Here is a 14,897-nt window from a genome sequence, read left to right as displayed (position 1 = left end):
GGATAGTAAATTATATTAGCTAGGGATTCTGCAGAGCTTTAAAATATGAGGTTAAAAATGTTAAGCCATTCCAGTACTCTCAGGCCTCAACTCCAGTGTGAAGTTACTGCAACAGTTGTAATCTCCACCAGGAACCGTATATGGTTTTACTATCAAGTTAGCTAAGGCATTATTTAAGTTCTTGTCTGCCTCTGAACAAGGTCTCCAAGAACACAGTTTGTCTTGACACCGAGTTCACACGTTATTGGCCTCAAAATGGGTTTACTTGGGTAGCCCCAGCCAGTAGAAGTGTAAAAGAAGCCAGTAAGGAGTAAGGGAGGGAAGGTGAGGCCATAAGTTTGAACTAGATTCCCAAAGAGGCAAGTAACATTTTCAAAACATTTTTAGAGTGATTCTCTTAACAAGAAGCTAATGAGGAATAATCTGGGAAAAGGGCAGACTCCAAAACCACATTTTGCAGATGGTACCAATGTGAGTGGTAGGATTGTGGAGGACAGTCAACTGCGGATGCTAAACTACTGCAAACAGATATTCATATGGTGGAAGAATGAGTTTGTCATTGACAAATAATTTTCACTTGGAAAAGTATCATATATCTGGATAAAATGATCAAATGATGAATATTGAGGGAATAGAATAAAAGCAAAGGGTGGGATTACTGCCCATAAATTGCCACCCATTCCAAAATGGAGTAGGGAGAAATAGGTCTCTCAGCCCTAGATTAGTGTTAATTCTGAGCAAAAATAAGCTTAATAGCTGCTGCCACTAAAAGCCATCTCCTACATTGAAGAATGCTGAAACAATTTAGGAAGAATTGCTGCCCCTTTGCAGATCTTCTGATTTGAAAGGGCAGCCCCACAATTGAAATGCCTAACTTGCACTCTTTTTAGGGAACCTGCCAATACGATACATAAAGAAATAAATAGGAGACATGTTGTGACACTACTCCTATATCAGTTGCACGCCATATAAATGCACCTGCATATTTCACAACAATTTACTTGCTGAGAAGTGGAGATTCATCATGGTGAGAGAGGTCTTTGCTCCAATTCCCCTGTCCAAAGGCTTGGGAATGTTAAGGAGAAACATCAGGCCCATAGAAAGTTCAGGGCTGTAAACGTACATGTCAGTCTCTATCCTTCCCCCTCCACATATTCTTCACCTGACAAAACAGGACCCATTTACCTTCTGCAACAGCTACCTAAAATGTTTCACTTTCCTACTTCCTGTCCCATCTTCAAAAGCCTACCCCAAACCTGTTCCATGATTTCAGTTAGCACTTCAAAGACTTCTATAATATGGCCCAATTTCTCCTTTATGAAACACCCAGAGAGGTTTTATGTTAAAGGCACTATAAAATTGTAAATCATTGTGAACAAGCTAAAAAGATACATTTTTAAGAAATGTTAACTGCTGTAACCATTTATGGACAAATTAAAAGGGTTTTCAAAAGTATTAATATGTTTGACTGCTTTAGGATATCCTTTTTAAAGTAGTAACTGCTGCTGGCTGCTCATTTTTGACTTGTGGTCAAAGTTGATGGTTGATAGTTTGGATTCCTGCTTAGTGCTTTGTGATTGATTAAAAGAAATATTCATGGGATGTGGGTGTCACCGGCTGGGCTAGCAATTATTGCCCATCCTTAGTTGCCCTTGAGAAGGTGGTGGGGCTTCTTGAACCACGGTAGTCCATGCTGATGACTAATTTGGTGTGATTTTCCAATGTTTTTAGAATATACAATTTGAACTAATGACAGTGTCACAGAAATTTGCAAATAAACAGTGAAGGACAAAATGTATGCAACAAAAATAGTCAATATAAAGAGGTTCACAGAAAAATTGCCTGTACTGTCCTTATGATAAGTGCACTTCCAACAAAAAAGTGAATTGATTTAAGGCACAGAACAAAGAACAGTACAGTACAGGAACAAGCCCTCCAAGCCTGTGCCGATCACGTTGTCCTATCCAGACCAATCGCTTATACCCCTCAATTCCCCGTTTGTTCATATGCCTATCAAGATAAGTCTTAAATGTGGCTAACGTAACTGCCTCAACCACCTTACTTGATATTGCATTCCAGGCCCCCACCAGCCTCTATGTAAAAATCTTCCCCCGCACATCTCCAGTGAACCTTTCCCCCCTTGTCTTGAACTTGTGCCCCCTTGTAATTGTCATTTCTGTTCTGGGAAAAAGCTTCCAACTGTTCACCCTATCTATACCTCTCAATTTTATAAACTTCTACCAGGTCGCCCCTCAGCCTCCATCTTTCCAAGGAGAATAATCCCAGTTTATTCAATCTCTCCTCATAGCTAATACCCTCCATACCAGGCAAAATCCTGGTAAACCTTTTCTGTATTTTCTCCAAAGTCTCCATGTCCTTCTGGTAGTGTGGTGACACAGTATACCAAATGTGGCCTAACCAATGTTTTATACAACTGTAACATAATTTGCCAACTTTTGCACTCAATGCTCCGTCCGATGAAGGCAAGCATGTCATTTGCTTTCTTCACAACCTTTTCCATCTGTGCTGCTACTTTTAAGGATCTGTGGACTTGTATTCCCTGATCTCCCTGTATGTCTATGCTCTTAATGGTTCTACCATTTATTTTATAGCTCCCACCTGAATTGGATCTACCAAAATGCATCACCTCGCATTTGTCCAGATTAAATTCCATCTGCCATTTCTCCGCTCATTTTGCCAGCTTATCTATATCCTGCTGTATTCTCTGACAATCTTCATCACTATCCGCAACTCCGCCAATCTTAGTATCCGCAAACTTGCCAATCAGACCAGCTACGTTTTCTTCCAAGTCATTTATATATATTACAAACAGCAGCTGTCCCAGCACCAATCCCTGCAGAACACCACTAGTTACAAACCTCCGTTCAGAAAAACACATTTCCACCGCTACCCTCTGTCTTCTATTGCCAAGCCTGTTCTGAGTCCATCGAGCTAGTTCACCCCTGATTCAGTGAGATTTAATCTTTTGTACCAGCCTACCATGAGGGACCTTGTCGAATGCTTTACTAAAGTCCATGTAGACAACCATCCAGTCCTTCCCTCGTCAATCATTTTTGTCACCTCCTCAAAAAACTCCATTAAATTAGTGAGACATGACCTCCTCAACATCTCAACATAAGGCACTTATAACTGATATTTTCCTATGCAGCATTTTTCTTCAATTTCAACAGGAAAATGTACTTAGAACTGAATGTTGATAAGAATAATTGCACAAAGAAATTTGGAATTAAAGAAATTCTTATATATGCAAAACAATGTTTTTGTACAGACAATGCAGGCTACAAGATGTTTTGGCCTGAAGTAGAATGCGTGCTATAGCGCAAATCACAAACTCGTGCATCTGTATATCTGCCAATTTGACACTTGTTCATTTGTCATAAAAATTGCTAATATTTGCGAACTTTCATATATGGCATATAAAAAACTTCATTTTCTGCTTCACATACATCTTAAACAATTCCAGTACCAGCTTTCTGAATCAACTATAGTACATTCATACATATACATTCATTTATTAGTCATCTTTACCTCGGTGCTTTCAGAAAAAACTTCCTCTGATTTCTCACAAAGCTAAGTGCAGTTCACCATAAGGTAAACAGAAAATCAATAAAACTTGGAGAAAGATTGACTTTTAAAATTAGAAAAGAGCACAAGCTAAAAATAGCTGTAAACATTCCAAAAGAAAATATACATGACTTCCATATATCATCATCTGCTATGTGGAATGTCTCTTTGTGGCTCAAGTAGGAGAGAGTTTGCTGCCAGTGGCGTTTAGTTTCCTCAAATTCATCTTCTTTTAACAGATTTTGGGTCATATCTGCAAATTAATTCAGATAATTAGCCTTGCAAAATGAAAATAAAACATACATGGTGACATATAAGTCGACATGGTGTATAAGACAACTCCTGATTTTGGATGTCAAAATGCATGTTTTGGGCAATACTCCCATTAGGAGTTGGCCTCAATTTTCCAGCTCAAATATATAATTGGGGTTATATTCGCCTTATAAATTGACCCTTGGAATCAAGCAGGCAGCATACAAGGTGATGCGCTGAGTTGAAAACACCCACACAAAGCAGGCCGCACATGGCGATGATAAACACATTTTTTCACTTCAAATGGCGACCATCCACACCAACACTAATGGTTCATATTTAATACTCGGCGTATCAGTCAAGTTGATTCTAAGGGTCAACTTATAAGGCGAGTACAATCCCAATTACATATTTCTGAGCTGGAAAATTGAGGCCAATTCCTAATGGGAGTATTGCCCAAAACATGCATTCTGACATCCTACTTTTGGAAGGATTTATCAAAACTTCAACGGTCAACGTATTGTCCATGATCGTAGGTTAAAATGCAAACTTAGCCATTTCACGGTGACAATGTAGAGTTAAGTGGGAACATTCTACAATGGATAATATTATTTTACATCAGCCTATATTTTGGCAGAAGTAATTTGAGAATTGTTTGACAATTTTGAAACTTTCACGTTTCTTACTTAATCTTAAACATCATTATTGATATGGTGAAAAATAAAGGGTCAAAAGGAAAAGAATTCTGACAGTCAAAGCTCAAAATTGCTATTGCTGAGGACAGTGACCAGAAAAAGCCTCTGCAAGGGACATAAAAGGTACAAGAGTGTCCACTAGAGAATCAGTGCACTATCAGAAGAGGTTTGATTTTATTTGCCTCTCATACTGTTTTCGATTTCAACAATTTTGCTGAGAGTAGAAGCAAGGGAAAAAAAAATCAGAATCCATTTTTACTAAGTGCCTACCATGCAAATTGAAGGAATAGTATTCAGTTATTTGAGTTAAACAATTGTCCTATTTTGCCATCTGCTGCTATGTGTCCACTGCAAGCTGAGGCAAACTGCTGCTCCAAATTAATCTCAACTGTTCAGTCAGCTGTGATATTCCATTGACACAGAATTCAAAGGACATGTCAGGTGGATATAGCAGCAGATTGAGAGCAGTGGACAGGAGCTAGCAGTAGATGGTAACACAATTCACTTAAATGTATTATCCAATTCATTTAAATTTTCTCATAAACATGTTGACTCATTAAAGAAACAGGAATTTTACACAAATATTTGCTTCATTTAAGTAGGGTTCACCATTCTAGTTTTGAGCTTTGAAAGAGGCAGTTTGTCTCAGAATTTCAGATCGGGTGTAACCTATAGAGAGGACCAATAATGACTAATTTTTAAGAATACGATAATACACCTTCAACTCTCTCAGTCATTCAAAAAAGAAAAAATAATACCTTCTTTCGCAAAGACCTAAAGTCAATCATTTAAGTAGGTAGTTTCGGTGGCAAAAGAATAAACTGAAAACTGTTTACCTTTGAAATTTGGCTTTAAACTTCTGGAAAACAGGGTTACAGTATTCTGAGTTTTATTCTCAGTAACATATTCTGAGTTTTATGGCAAAAGAGTTTGGGCAGGAAAATTTGGTGCTGATATATACAAGCTCAAGAATGAACAATTTTATGTAGAGAGATTATAGGATATTTATAGTGCTTAGGGCATGTTCTTTTTGTACTTGAATTGACAATTGGGACATCAAGGCTAATAAAGCATCTATAATGAGCTAGAAATGCCCAAAGGAATGTGCAAATGAAAAATATTCCACTGGGTAGCACTGTAACTACCACCTTTGACCTAGATAAGTACAAGTTATACACACACAGAAACACACACATACAAGTACTAGTGGTCTATAAACAAATTTGACTTTAATCAGTCTTAGCAATAACACTAATATTGCATTTCTGGCAGCAAGAGATTATCTATTATAAACAAGACTCCTGCAACCATCACAAAACCATTACAAAATTAGATTCATGTCTTGTTGACTAGTTTCAGCGCAAGTATTAACTGCAGTTGAGGTTTCTCGTATTCTATTATTTTATATCCTCGAATATAATCGTTTACGTCTACAGCACAGAATACCAACTGCTTAAATTTGGACTTAATGGACTGCATACATTTTCACAGAACAGTTTATGATCCATCTGTTTAGCTAAAGTTTGTTTTTTTCAATTTGCCCTAACAAAAGCAGAATCAAATCTACTAATTTAAAATTTAGTTGTATATCTTTATACTTAGTAAACTTCTAAACTTGTAAATTCTTTTTGCAGATGCTTCGGGCATCACTAATTCAAAGGGAAGTTCAATGTTGGCTACGCACCAATATACCTGACTTGAATTTAAATGAAAACATTTAAAGTATATTACATCCTTTATATTGAATATTTTACTGGAGCCAAACAAAACATCAGCATTAACACAGCAGTTAAATTATAGCATTAATTACGCTATATGTAAATACATCAATAGACTTCAAAACCAGCTTTACTGTTCCACATAGTTTCAGTAGGATGTGAAAATACACGTTGCCTAGGAGCACAAGAAAACTGCAAAAAACATGGCTGCCAAATCTAATACCCATTTGTGAAGTCTGAAGGCACTTTGCTAAACAGAATTTTCTAATGTGTATTGTTCAGTTAAATATGACAACACAGTACAGGATTAAAACAGAAATAATACAATTATAATTTTTTATGGTTGCCTAATGTTAGGAAAAGGCTTAACAAAATTACATTTATAGAGGGTTACGTTTGCTTGGAGAATATGGCCTTTCCCATTAATCCATGTGAAAGGAATGAGATTAAGGGCCTTGGTATGGAATTTTGACTGGGCTCCAAAAAGAATGCCTTTGGTCTTGTCAATGGTAAGCTGCTCTATGAATAGATAGGAAGGCTATGTGAGAATATGAAAGTTATTTTAATGGGACACTTCAATCAACTGAATGGAAACTGGGAAAACCGAAAAGGTTTACAGACAAAATTAGTCAGTGCAATGCATGATTGCTTGCTGGTTCTCTGTTTTGAAAATTATGAAAGACAATGCTCATTTTAACTAAGTTATCACTATTGACCCTACAAAGCAGGAAACAGAAATTGTAACATGCTTGAAGAACAGCAACCACAGAATGGCCAAGCTCAATGTGATTTTGGAAGCCAAAAATGAGTAAGTAAAAAGTTTAATTGATAGAAATGATGGAACAACTAAAGCAAATGGATTGAAAGGTTATTCAATGAAAATTCAGCAGAAGACAAGTGGATCATTTTTAAAGAATGCAGAGTATGGGGGGCAGTAGCATTCATAAAAAGCAAGAATCTCCGATTGAACAAACTTCACACTAGCTGGGTTAACAAATTTAAAAAGATAACTTTGACGACATCTTGCAAGTGAAGGCAAAAGTGAACAGTGAAAAATGCCAAATAGGCATTTGTGGTGCACACAGTCATTCAAAAGGCTTTTGAAATGTTACACACAAAAGGCTATTAATTAAATCCAATGCTAATATTAATACTCTGCAAATGGATAAGAACTTGGCTGAAGGATAGAAAGGGAGTATAATTTGGCAGAAGTACTGAAGGGGTGAGGGGGGGGGGGGGGGGGTGCCCTTAGATCTTGGTGTTGGGACCACAATTGGGATTTATATAAATGACTTGGATCAGGAACTAGTCAAAAAGTGGTCAAATTTGCAGATTATACTAAATGAAGAGTAATTAATTGACTTGGAGAAGGCAGCTCAGAAATTGTGTGAAGAGGCTGAATATGCAAATAGGCAAAATAATGGTAGTCAAACTTTAGTGAAGGCATGTGCAAAATATTGCAAATTAAATGAAAAAAGTCACTACATATATCATAAATTATGCTAATATAGACAAACTGAAAGAAAACCAGGAATTATAGTTGAAATTTAATGTTTCTGCTCAATGTAGAGCCAAAAAAGCAGACTACAAATCAGAGAAAGTTGTGACTGAACTGTATAATACCCTGGTCACATCACAATTATAAGGATTGAGTTCATTTCTAGTCACAGGACGCAAGGGAAAGATTCAAACTCTGAAATGCAATATTAAAAAAAACACACAAGATTGATCTCAGAGTTGAACTATGAGGAAAGAATGGAAAAACTAGTATTTTAACTTGAGAAGTGATTTTATAGAGATATATGAAATAGGGAATGGGAAAAGTAAATCCAAGTTATTTTAATTAAAAGTGAGTAGGACAAACACACAATAAATTTAGAACAAAGAACAGAGAACAATACAGCACAGGAACAGGCCCTTCGGCCCTCCAAGCCCGTGCCGCTCCCTGGTCCAAACTAGACCATTCTTTTGTATCCCTCCATTCCCACTCCGTTCGTGTGGCTATCTAGATAAGTCTTAAACGTTCCCAGTGTGTCCGCCTCCACCACCTTGCCCGGCAGCGCATTCCAGGCCCCCAACACCTTCTGTGTAAAATACGTCCTTCTGATATCTGTGTTAAACCTCCCCCCCCTCACCTTGAACCTATGACCCCTCGTGAACGTCACCACCGACCTGGGAAAAAGCTTCCCACCGTTCACCCTATCTATGCCTTTCATAATTTTATACACCTCTATTAGGTCACCCCTCATCCTCCGTCTTTCCAGTGAGAACAACCCCAGTTTACCCAGTCTCTCCTCATAACTAAGCCCTTCCATACCAGGCAGCATCCTGGTAAACCTCCTCTGCACTCTCTCTAAAGCCTCCACGTCCTTTCGGTAGTGAGACGACCCGAACTGGGCGCAGTATTCCAAATGCGGCCGAACCAACGTTCTATACAACTGCAACATCAGACCCCAACTTTTATACTCTATGCCCCGTCCTATAAAGGCAAGCATGCCATATGCCTTATTCACTACCTTCTCCACCTGTGCCGTTACCTTCAAGGATCTGTGGACTTGCACACCCAGGTCCCTCTGCGTATCTACACCCTTTATGGTTCTGCCATTTATTGTATAGCTCCCCCCTACGTTAGTTCTACCAAAATGCATCACTTCGCATTTATCTGGATTGAACTCCATCTGCCATTTCTTTGCCCAAATTTCCAGCCTATCTATATCCTTCTGTAGCCTCTGACAATGTTCCTCACTATCTGCAAGCCCAGCCATTTTCGTGTCATCCGCAAACTGACTGATCACCCCAGTTACACGTTCTTCCAGATCGTTTATATAAATCACAAACAGCAGAGGTCCCAATACAGAGCCCTGCGGAACACCACTAGTCACAGGCATCCAGCCGGAAAAAGACCCTTCCACTACCACCCTCTGTCTTCTGTGACCAAGCCAGTTCTCCACCCATCTAGCCACCTCCCCCTTTATCCCATGAGATCCAACCTTTTGCACCAACCTACCATGAGGGACTTTGTCAAACGCTTTACTAAAGTCCATATAGACAACATCCATGGCCCTTCCCTCGTCAACCATTCTAGTCACTTCTTCAAAAAACTCCACCAGGTTAGTGAGGCATGACCTCCCTCTCACAAAACCATGCTGACTATCGTTAATGAGTTTATTCCTTTCTAAATACGCATACATCCTATCTCTAAGAATCCTCTCCAACAACTTCCCGACCACGGACGTCAAGCTCACCGGCCTATAATTTCCCAGGTTATCCTTCCTACCCTTCTTAAATAACGGGACCACATCAACTATCCTCCAATCCTCTGGGACCTCACCTGTGTCCAGTGACGAGACAAAGATGTCTGCGTGGGTTTCCTCCGGGTGCTCCGGTTTCCTCCCACAGTCCAAAGATGTGCGGGTTAGGTTGATTGGCCAGGTTAAAAAATTGCCCCCTAGAGTCCTGGGATGTGTAGGTTAGAGGGATTAGCGGGTAAAATATGTGGGGGTAGGGCCTGGGTGGGATTGTGGTCGGTGCAGACTCGATGGGCCGAATGGCCTCCTTCTGCACTGTAGGGTTTCTATGATTTCTAAAGATTTGCGTCAGAGGCCCAGCGATTTCATCTCTCGTCTCCCTGAGCAGCCTGGGATAGATTCCATCAGGCCCTGGGGATTTGTCAGTCTTTATATTCCCTAAAAAAACTAACACTTCCTCCCTTGTAATGGAGATTTTCTCTAACGGGTCAACACTCCCCTCCGAGACACTCCCAGTCAACACATCCCTCTCCTTTGTGAATACCGACGCAAAGTATTCATTTAGGATCTCTCCTACTTCTTTGGGCTCTAAGCATAATTCCCCACTTTTGTCCCTGAGAGGTCTGATTTTTTCCCTGACGACCCTTTTGTTCCTAACGTATGAATAAAATGCCTTGGGATTCTCCTTAATCCTGTCTGCCAAGGACATTTCGTGACCCCTTTAGAACTGAGGTCAGGAAATTCAACAAATCAAATGGACTTCCAGAAATAGCTTTCAAGAAACATTTGAATGCTGAAATGCAGACTTTAGAATCCCTCTGGATGAATGTAGATGGGCCAAATGGCCTTCACAGTCCATGCCTAAAGATGTTTGAGCGGTCTTGAAAACAAAATCTGTTGGTTTTTGTAGTATTTTCTGACAACTTGCATTCATGCACGAATGGTTTGAGTTGATGATTTGATGACCAAGCTTTTATCTTTATAATTCTAACCTCCTCTTCAACCATTTTTTGCTTAGACAGAAAAATATCCCCATTTCTGAACAGAATTACGTCATCATTTAACCGGAGATTTATTTACAGGCAAACACTGTTTCTAAGCAACTTAAGCACATTGCCTTACAGCGTTCAAAGAATTTGCGCATTTGTAACGTCTATGTCAATATTTCTGAGCAGAGGTGAGATTACACTGACAAATATTGTTCTGTTTTCTGAAGTTCTAAGACAATCGCTGCGTCAATTTTTCGAAAAACACAACAACAGAAAATCTGAAACTTTATACAAGATTAAAATACCCTGGGTAAGAATGACAAAATAAAAGAGTTGCAGTATGCTAGATTTAGAAACCATCATACTTCTATCATACTGGAGCATTACAGTACTCTAAAAATAAATGTGGAACAGATTAATGGTCACAACTATCCCAATATCCCAGCATTCCATTTATGATTTTAAGGTTACAAAGGCAAGAATGGCAGCACGGTGGCACAGTGGTTAGCACTGCTGCCTCACAGCGTCAGGGACTCGAGTTCGATTCCCGGTTTGGATCACTGTCCGTGTGCTGTTTGCGCATTCTCCCCGTGTCTGCATGGGTTTCCTCCGGGTGTTCCAGTTTCCTCCCACACTCCAAAGATGTGAGGGCTAGGTGGATTGGCCATGCTAAATTGTCCCTTAGTGTCAGGGGGACTAGCTAAGGTAAATGCATGGAGTTATGGGGATAGGGTCTGGGTGGGAAAATGACCTCCTTCTGCACTGTAGGATTTTATGATTGTATGAAGTATATAAACGTAAACTTTTGGAGCTTGACTTTATTTAATAGTTTGTAGGCATACCAGACATGGGTCACATTTCATGTACAATCCCATCTCACCTAAAATACTGTGATGTAATTTGCTGTTCACTCTTTCCCAGTAGCTTGCAGTCTCAGGTAACTGACACAAGATATGCTCTATTAATGGGATAGTTAGGTTGATTCCTCAGCAGGGCACTTCTGATAAACCTCAGCACCTATAACCTCTGACTTCTGAATAGCATCCCCAGCAAGTGTGCTCAACAGGAGTACCTGATTGGGGAATCAGGCCTATGGTAACAACTTCTGTCAAAATTAATATGGTTGTGGTTGCTAGTGATGGGCAAAGATAAAATAAGTCACAATGTGCTCTCAGAGGGAGATAAACATATTTCTAATAAAAAAGGTAAAGAGGGATATGGGGAACAGGTGGGGAGGTGTATTTGAGACCAGAGAAAGATCAGCCATGATCTGATTGAATGGCGGAGCAGGCTCGAAGGGCTGAACTTGCATACTTCTGCTCCTAATTCCCAAGTTCATAAAATAGAAGGTGGAGTCAACATTTGAAGGCGAGGACCTTTTCTGCGACCCAAATTCCTCTCTTGACAGATGCTGTCTAACTTGTCAGTTTCTGTTTATCTTTCAGGTTTCCAGAATCTGATGTATTTCATCATTTTGTCAGGAAACTGGACATTGTGCCACAGGAGAGATTAGGAGAGGTGTCCAAAAGCTTGGTCTATAGGTCAGAGAGATCTGAGTGGGGAGTGTTGAATAAAAATGACAAGCAACTGGAATGGTGGAGCAAAGGGAAGGAAGAGGGGGGTCACAATGGAAGTTTTAAAACAGGAGGAGAAGGTGCTGGAGAGAGAAAGAACTATTCAGAATGTCAACCAACTCAGAGGCCCAGAATAAAAGTTGGGTAATAAACAAAGATGCTGGAAATACCACAGGTTCAGCAACATCTGTGCACAGCGAAACAAAGTTAAAATTTCAGATCGATGAACGGATGATGATCAGACACAACAGGCTTTAAAGAGCTGCTGAGACAGGCAAAGGGGAAGGAGAGGAAAGAACCAAAGGAAGGTCTGTGACAGGATGAAAACAGGAGAGGTTAAATATCAAATGGTTGATAATGCAAGCTGAATGGGATGATAATGGAAGAAGTTTCACCTAGGACTGCGAGGGCACAGGACAGTAAATTGGGAGGCGGTTAAAGGGCAAGTATTGCATCTCTTGCATGGGAAGGTGGGATGGGAAGGTGGGACATGATTGAAGAATGAACCAGGACCTTGTGGAGGGAATGATCCCCTCGGAATGCTGAAAGGGGAGGCAGAGGGAATGTGTGTTTGGTTGTACAGGAGGTGGCAGAAATAGTGGAGGATGATCCATTGAATGTGGTGCCTGGGACAGTGAAAGATGAGAACAAGATGTCCCCCAATCAGAAAATGACAATTTTCCTGTCATATAGATATTCACATGTCCCTGTTTTCTTTATGTTTCCACCCATTAATTAGATGAAATAATTTGTTATCATACATTGATGGTTCTTTGCTGCTTTTTTATTTTCAAATCCCCTTCCTCTTTCCAATTCTTGTAACATATATTTGTTCTTTGTTTCTGTTCAAAGGTTAAAATGCTGAAATCCTGATGGTTGGATCTCTCAACAGATGCAGACTGATCTGGGAATCCAGACTTTTTGCTTTCTTAAAGAATGTATAGATTGCACTAAAATTATGGAACCGTTAGGGACCAGATCAGAAATTCCAAGGTATATTATGAAGTTAGCCTAGACCCCAACTTTTTTTGATTTTGGCATTAGGATGAGTATAAGGTGTTTCGCTCCAGGTATGATTCAATTGACCCACTAGGAAACTTTTATTAAATCAAACTTTATTTAACAACACAGTTAAAATATGACAAAAACAATTGGCGTAGCTTTTACCAATTGGAATACTTAAACATGACAAGGTATAATTCTTAACAGCTAGCTATCTCTATAGTATCAATGCAAGCAAAATCCCCACATTCTTCTTCAGAATCAGTCAGCACAAAAACAGTTATGTTCATCTGGATTTCCAGCCTTTTAACCTGTCAGAACAGATACAGACAGACACCTGTTTGACTCCCATACAGCAGTTTCCAGCAAAAGAGACTTATTTCCTGACAGCTCCCAGTCTCGAAATCACGAGATGGAAAGAGAGGCACTTTTCTCCACCAATTCTATGCAGCAGCAGACTTGATTTCTCTGTGCAAGCCTAATCCCGTCCAATCACATAAATGTTTCTGTCAACCTAATCAAGCCCCACTCTGAAAAACCCCAGGGGAAAACACTAAGATAATAGAACTGCAATAGTCCAGATTGAAATAAACATTCTACAATTAGGACCAATTATGCTTCTGCAGTATCAACAGGGGCTGCCGGTCACAGACAAAGCGGCACCAATAAATAGAACTGACTGCTAAAAGCAATCCTGCGCAAGAAACATGGCCTAAATACATTTCTTAAAGGCACAGTATGATCACAATACTAGAAATGTGGCTGTATATGCACCATTTTAATACCCCAAATACATACTAATGTTCAGTGCTCCAAAGTCATTTCAGACGCAGAAGACTTAACAATGACAAAATAGTTCATTAAACTCCTTCATGGTCATTCTGAATTCTTATCTATTTCAACCCGATTCCTCCGCTATTGAGATGTTTCATTGGTGTGTAATATCATTTTATGAAGTAGCAACTAAGCTTATTAAAGAACAACCAGATTTGTATATTTTAGCTACTCAGACCAAAGGGGACAGAAACCACTATGGTTTAGTACAATGCTTCTGACCCCTCAGAACTAAGATTTATGGGCTAACCATTGTCATTTTATCTCTATAAAAAGGGAGGATAACACAGGGTGGAACTCACAGGAAGACGGTAGTCTGGTTGTGATGTCACTGGACTAGCAATTCAGATACAAAAACAGAAAATACTCTGAAGAGTCATCCAGACTCAAAACGTTAGCTCTGTTTTCTGTCCACAGATGCTGTCAAACCTGCTGAGATTTTCCAGCATTTTCTGTTTTTGTTTCAGATTCCTGCATCCGCAGTAATTTTCTCTTTGCAATCCAGAGACCTGGGCTAATACTCTGGTGATGGGATTTAAATTAAAATCTGGAATTGAAAGTTAGTCTCAGTTATAGTGACCTTGAAACTATCAATTGTCTAAAAACGTACCTGATCACTAATGTGCTTCAGGGAAGGAAATTTGCTGTCCTTCCCTGGTATGGCCCCACAATGTGGTCAACTTTGAACTGCCCTCAGAAATAGTCTAGTAAGGCAATCAATTCATGGGCAATTAGGGATCGGCAACAAGTGGTAGGCTTACCAGCTACATCTACAACCTATGCAAGAATAGGGGGAAAAAAATCAGTGGGTGGGGGCATTTAATCAGGTGTGAGGGAAGCCCGCTGCTTTCCCCCCTCCACCCTGAGAACCAACTCTCTGTCCTTACTGTCGATTCCCCCTTCCAGTTTCTTTGCAGATCCACCACAGCCTTTTCCCACCACTCCTGTGGCTTTGGATCCAACAATAATACTTGGCCTCAGGTGGATGCTGCACTGGCAG

General features: G+C 39.7%; 1 protein-coding gene across 3 annotated transcripts in view; it reads right to left on the bottom strand.

Annotated features, from left to right (window-relative positions):
- Positions 1-3,247: 3,247 nt before the first annotated feature.
- nbn (nibrin) overlaps positions 3,248-14,897 on the bottom strand; it is a 55,738-nt gene continuing 44,088 nt past the window's right edge. For all 3 annotated transcript variants that reach the window (XM_078216016.1, XM_078216015.1, XM_078216017.1), the window contains one exon: positions 3,248-3,838. In XM_078216016.1, coding sequence (XP_078072142.1) covers positions 3,808-3,838 — 31 coding nt within the window. In that variant the 3' untranslated portion in view covers positions 3,248-3,807. The remainder of the gene's footprint in view (positions 3,839-14,897) is intronic.

Source organism: Mustelus asterias, chromosome 7, assembly GCF_964213995.1.
Source record: "Mustelus asterias chromosome 7, sMusAst1.hap1.1, whole genome shotgun sequence".
Classification (NCBI taxonomy): domain Eukaryota; kingdom Metazoa; phylum Chordata; class Chondrichthyes; order Carcharhiniformes; family Triakidae; genus Mustelus; species Mustelus asterias.
This window is presented reverse-complemented; position numbering and strand designations above follow the sequence as displayed.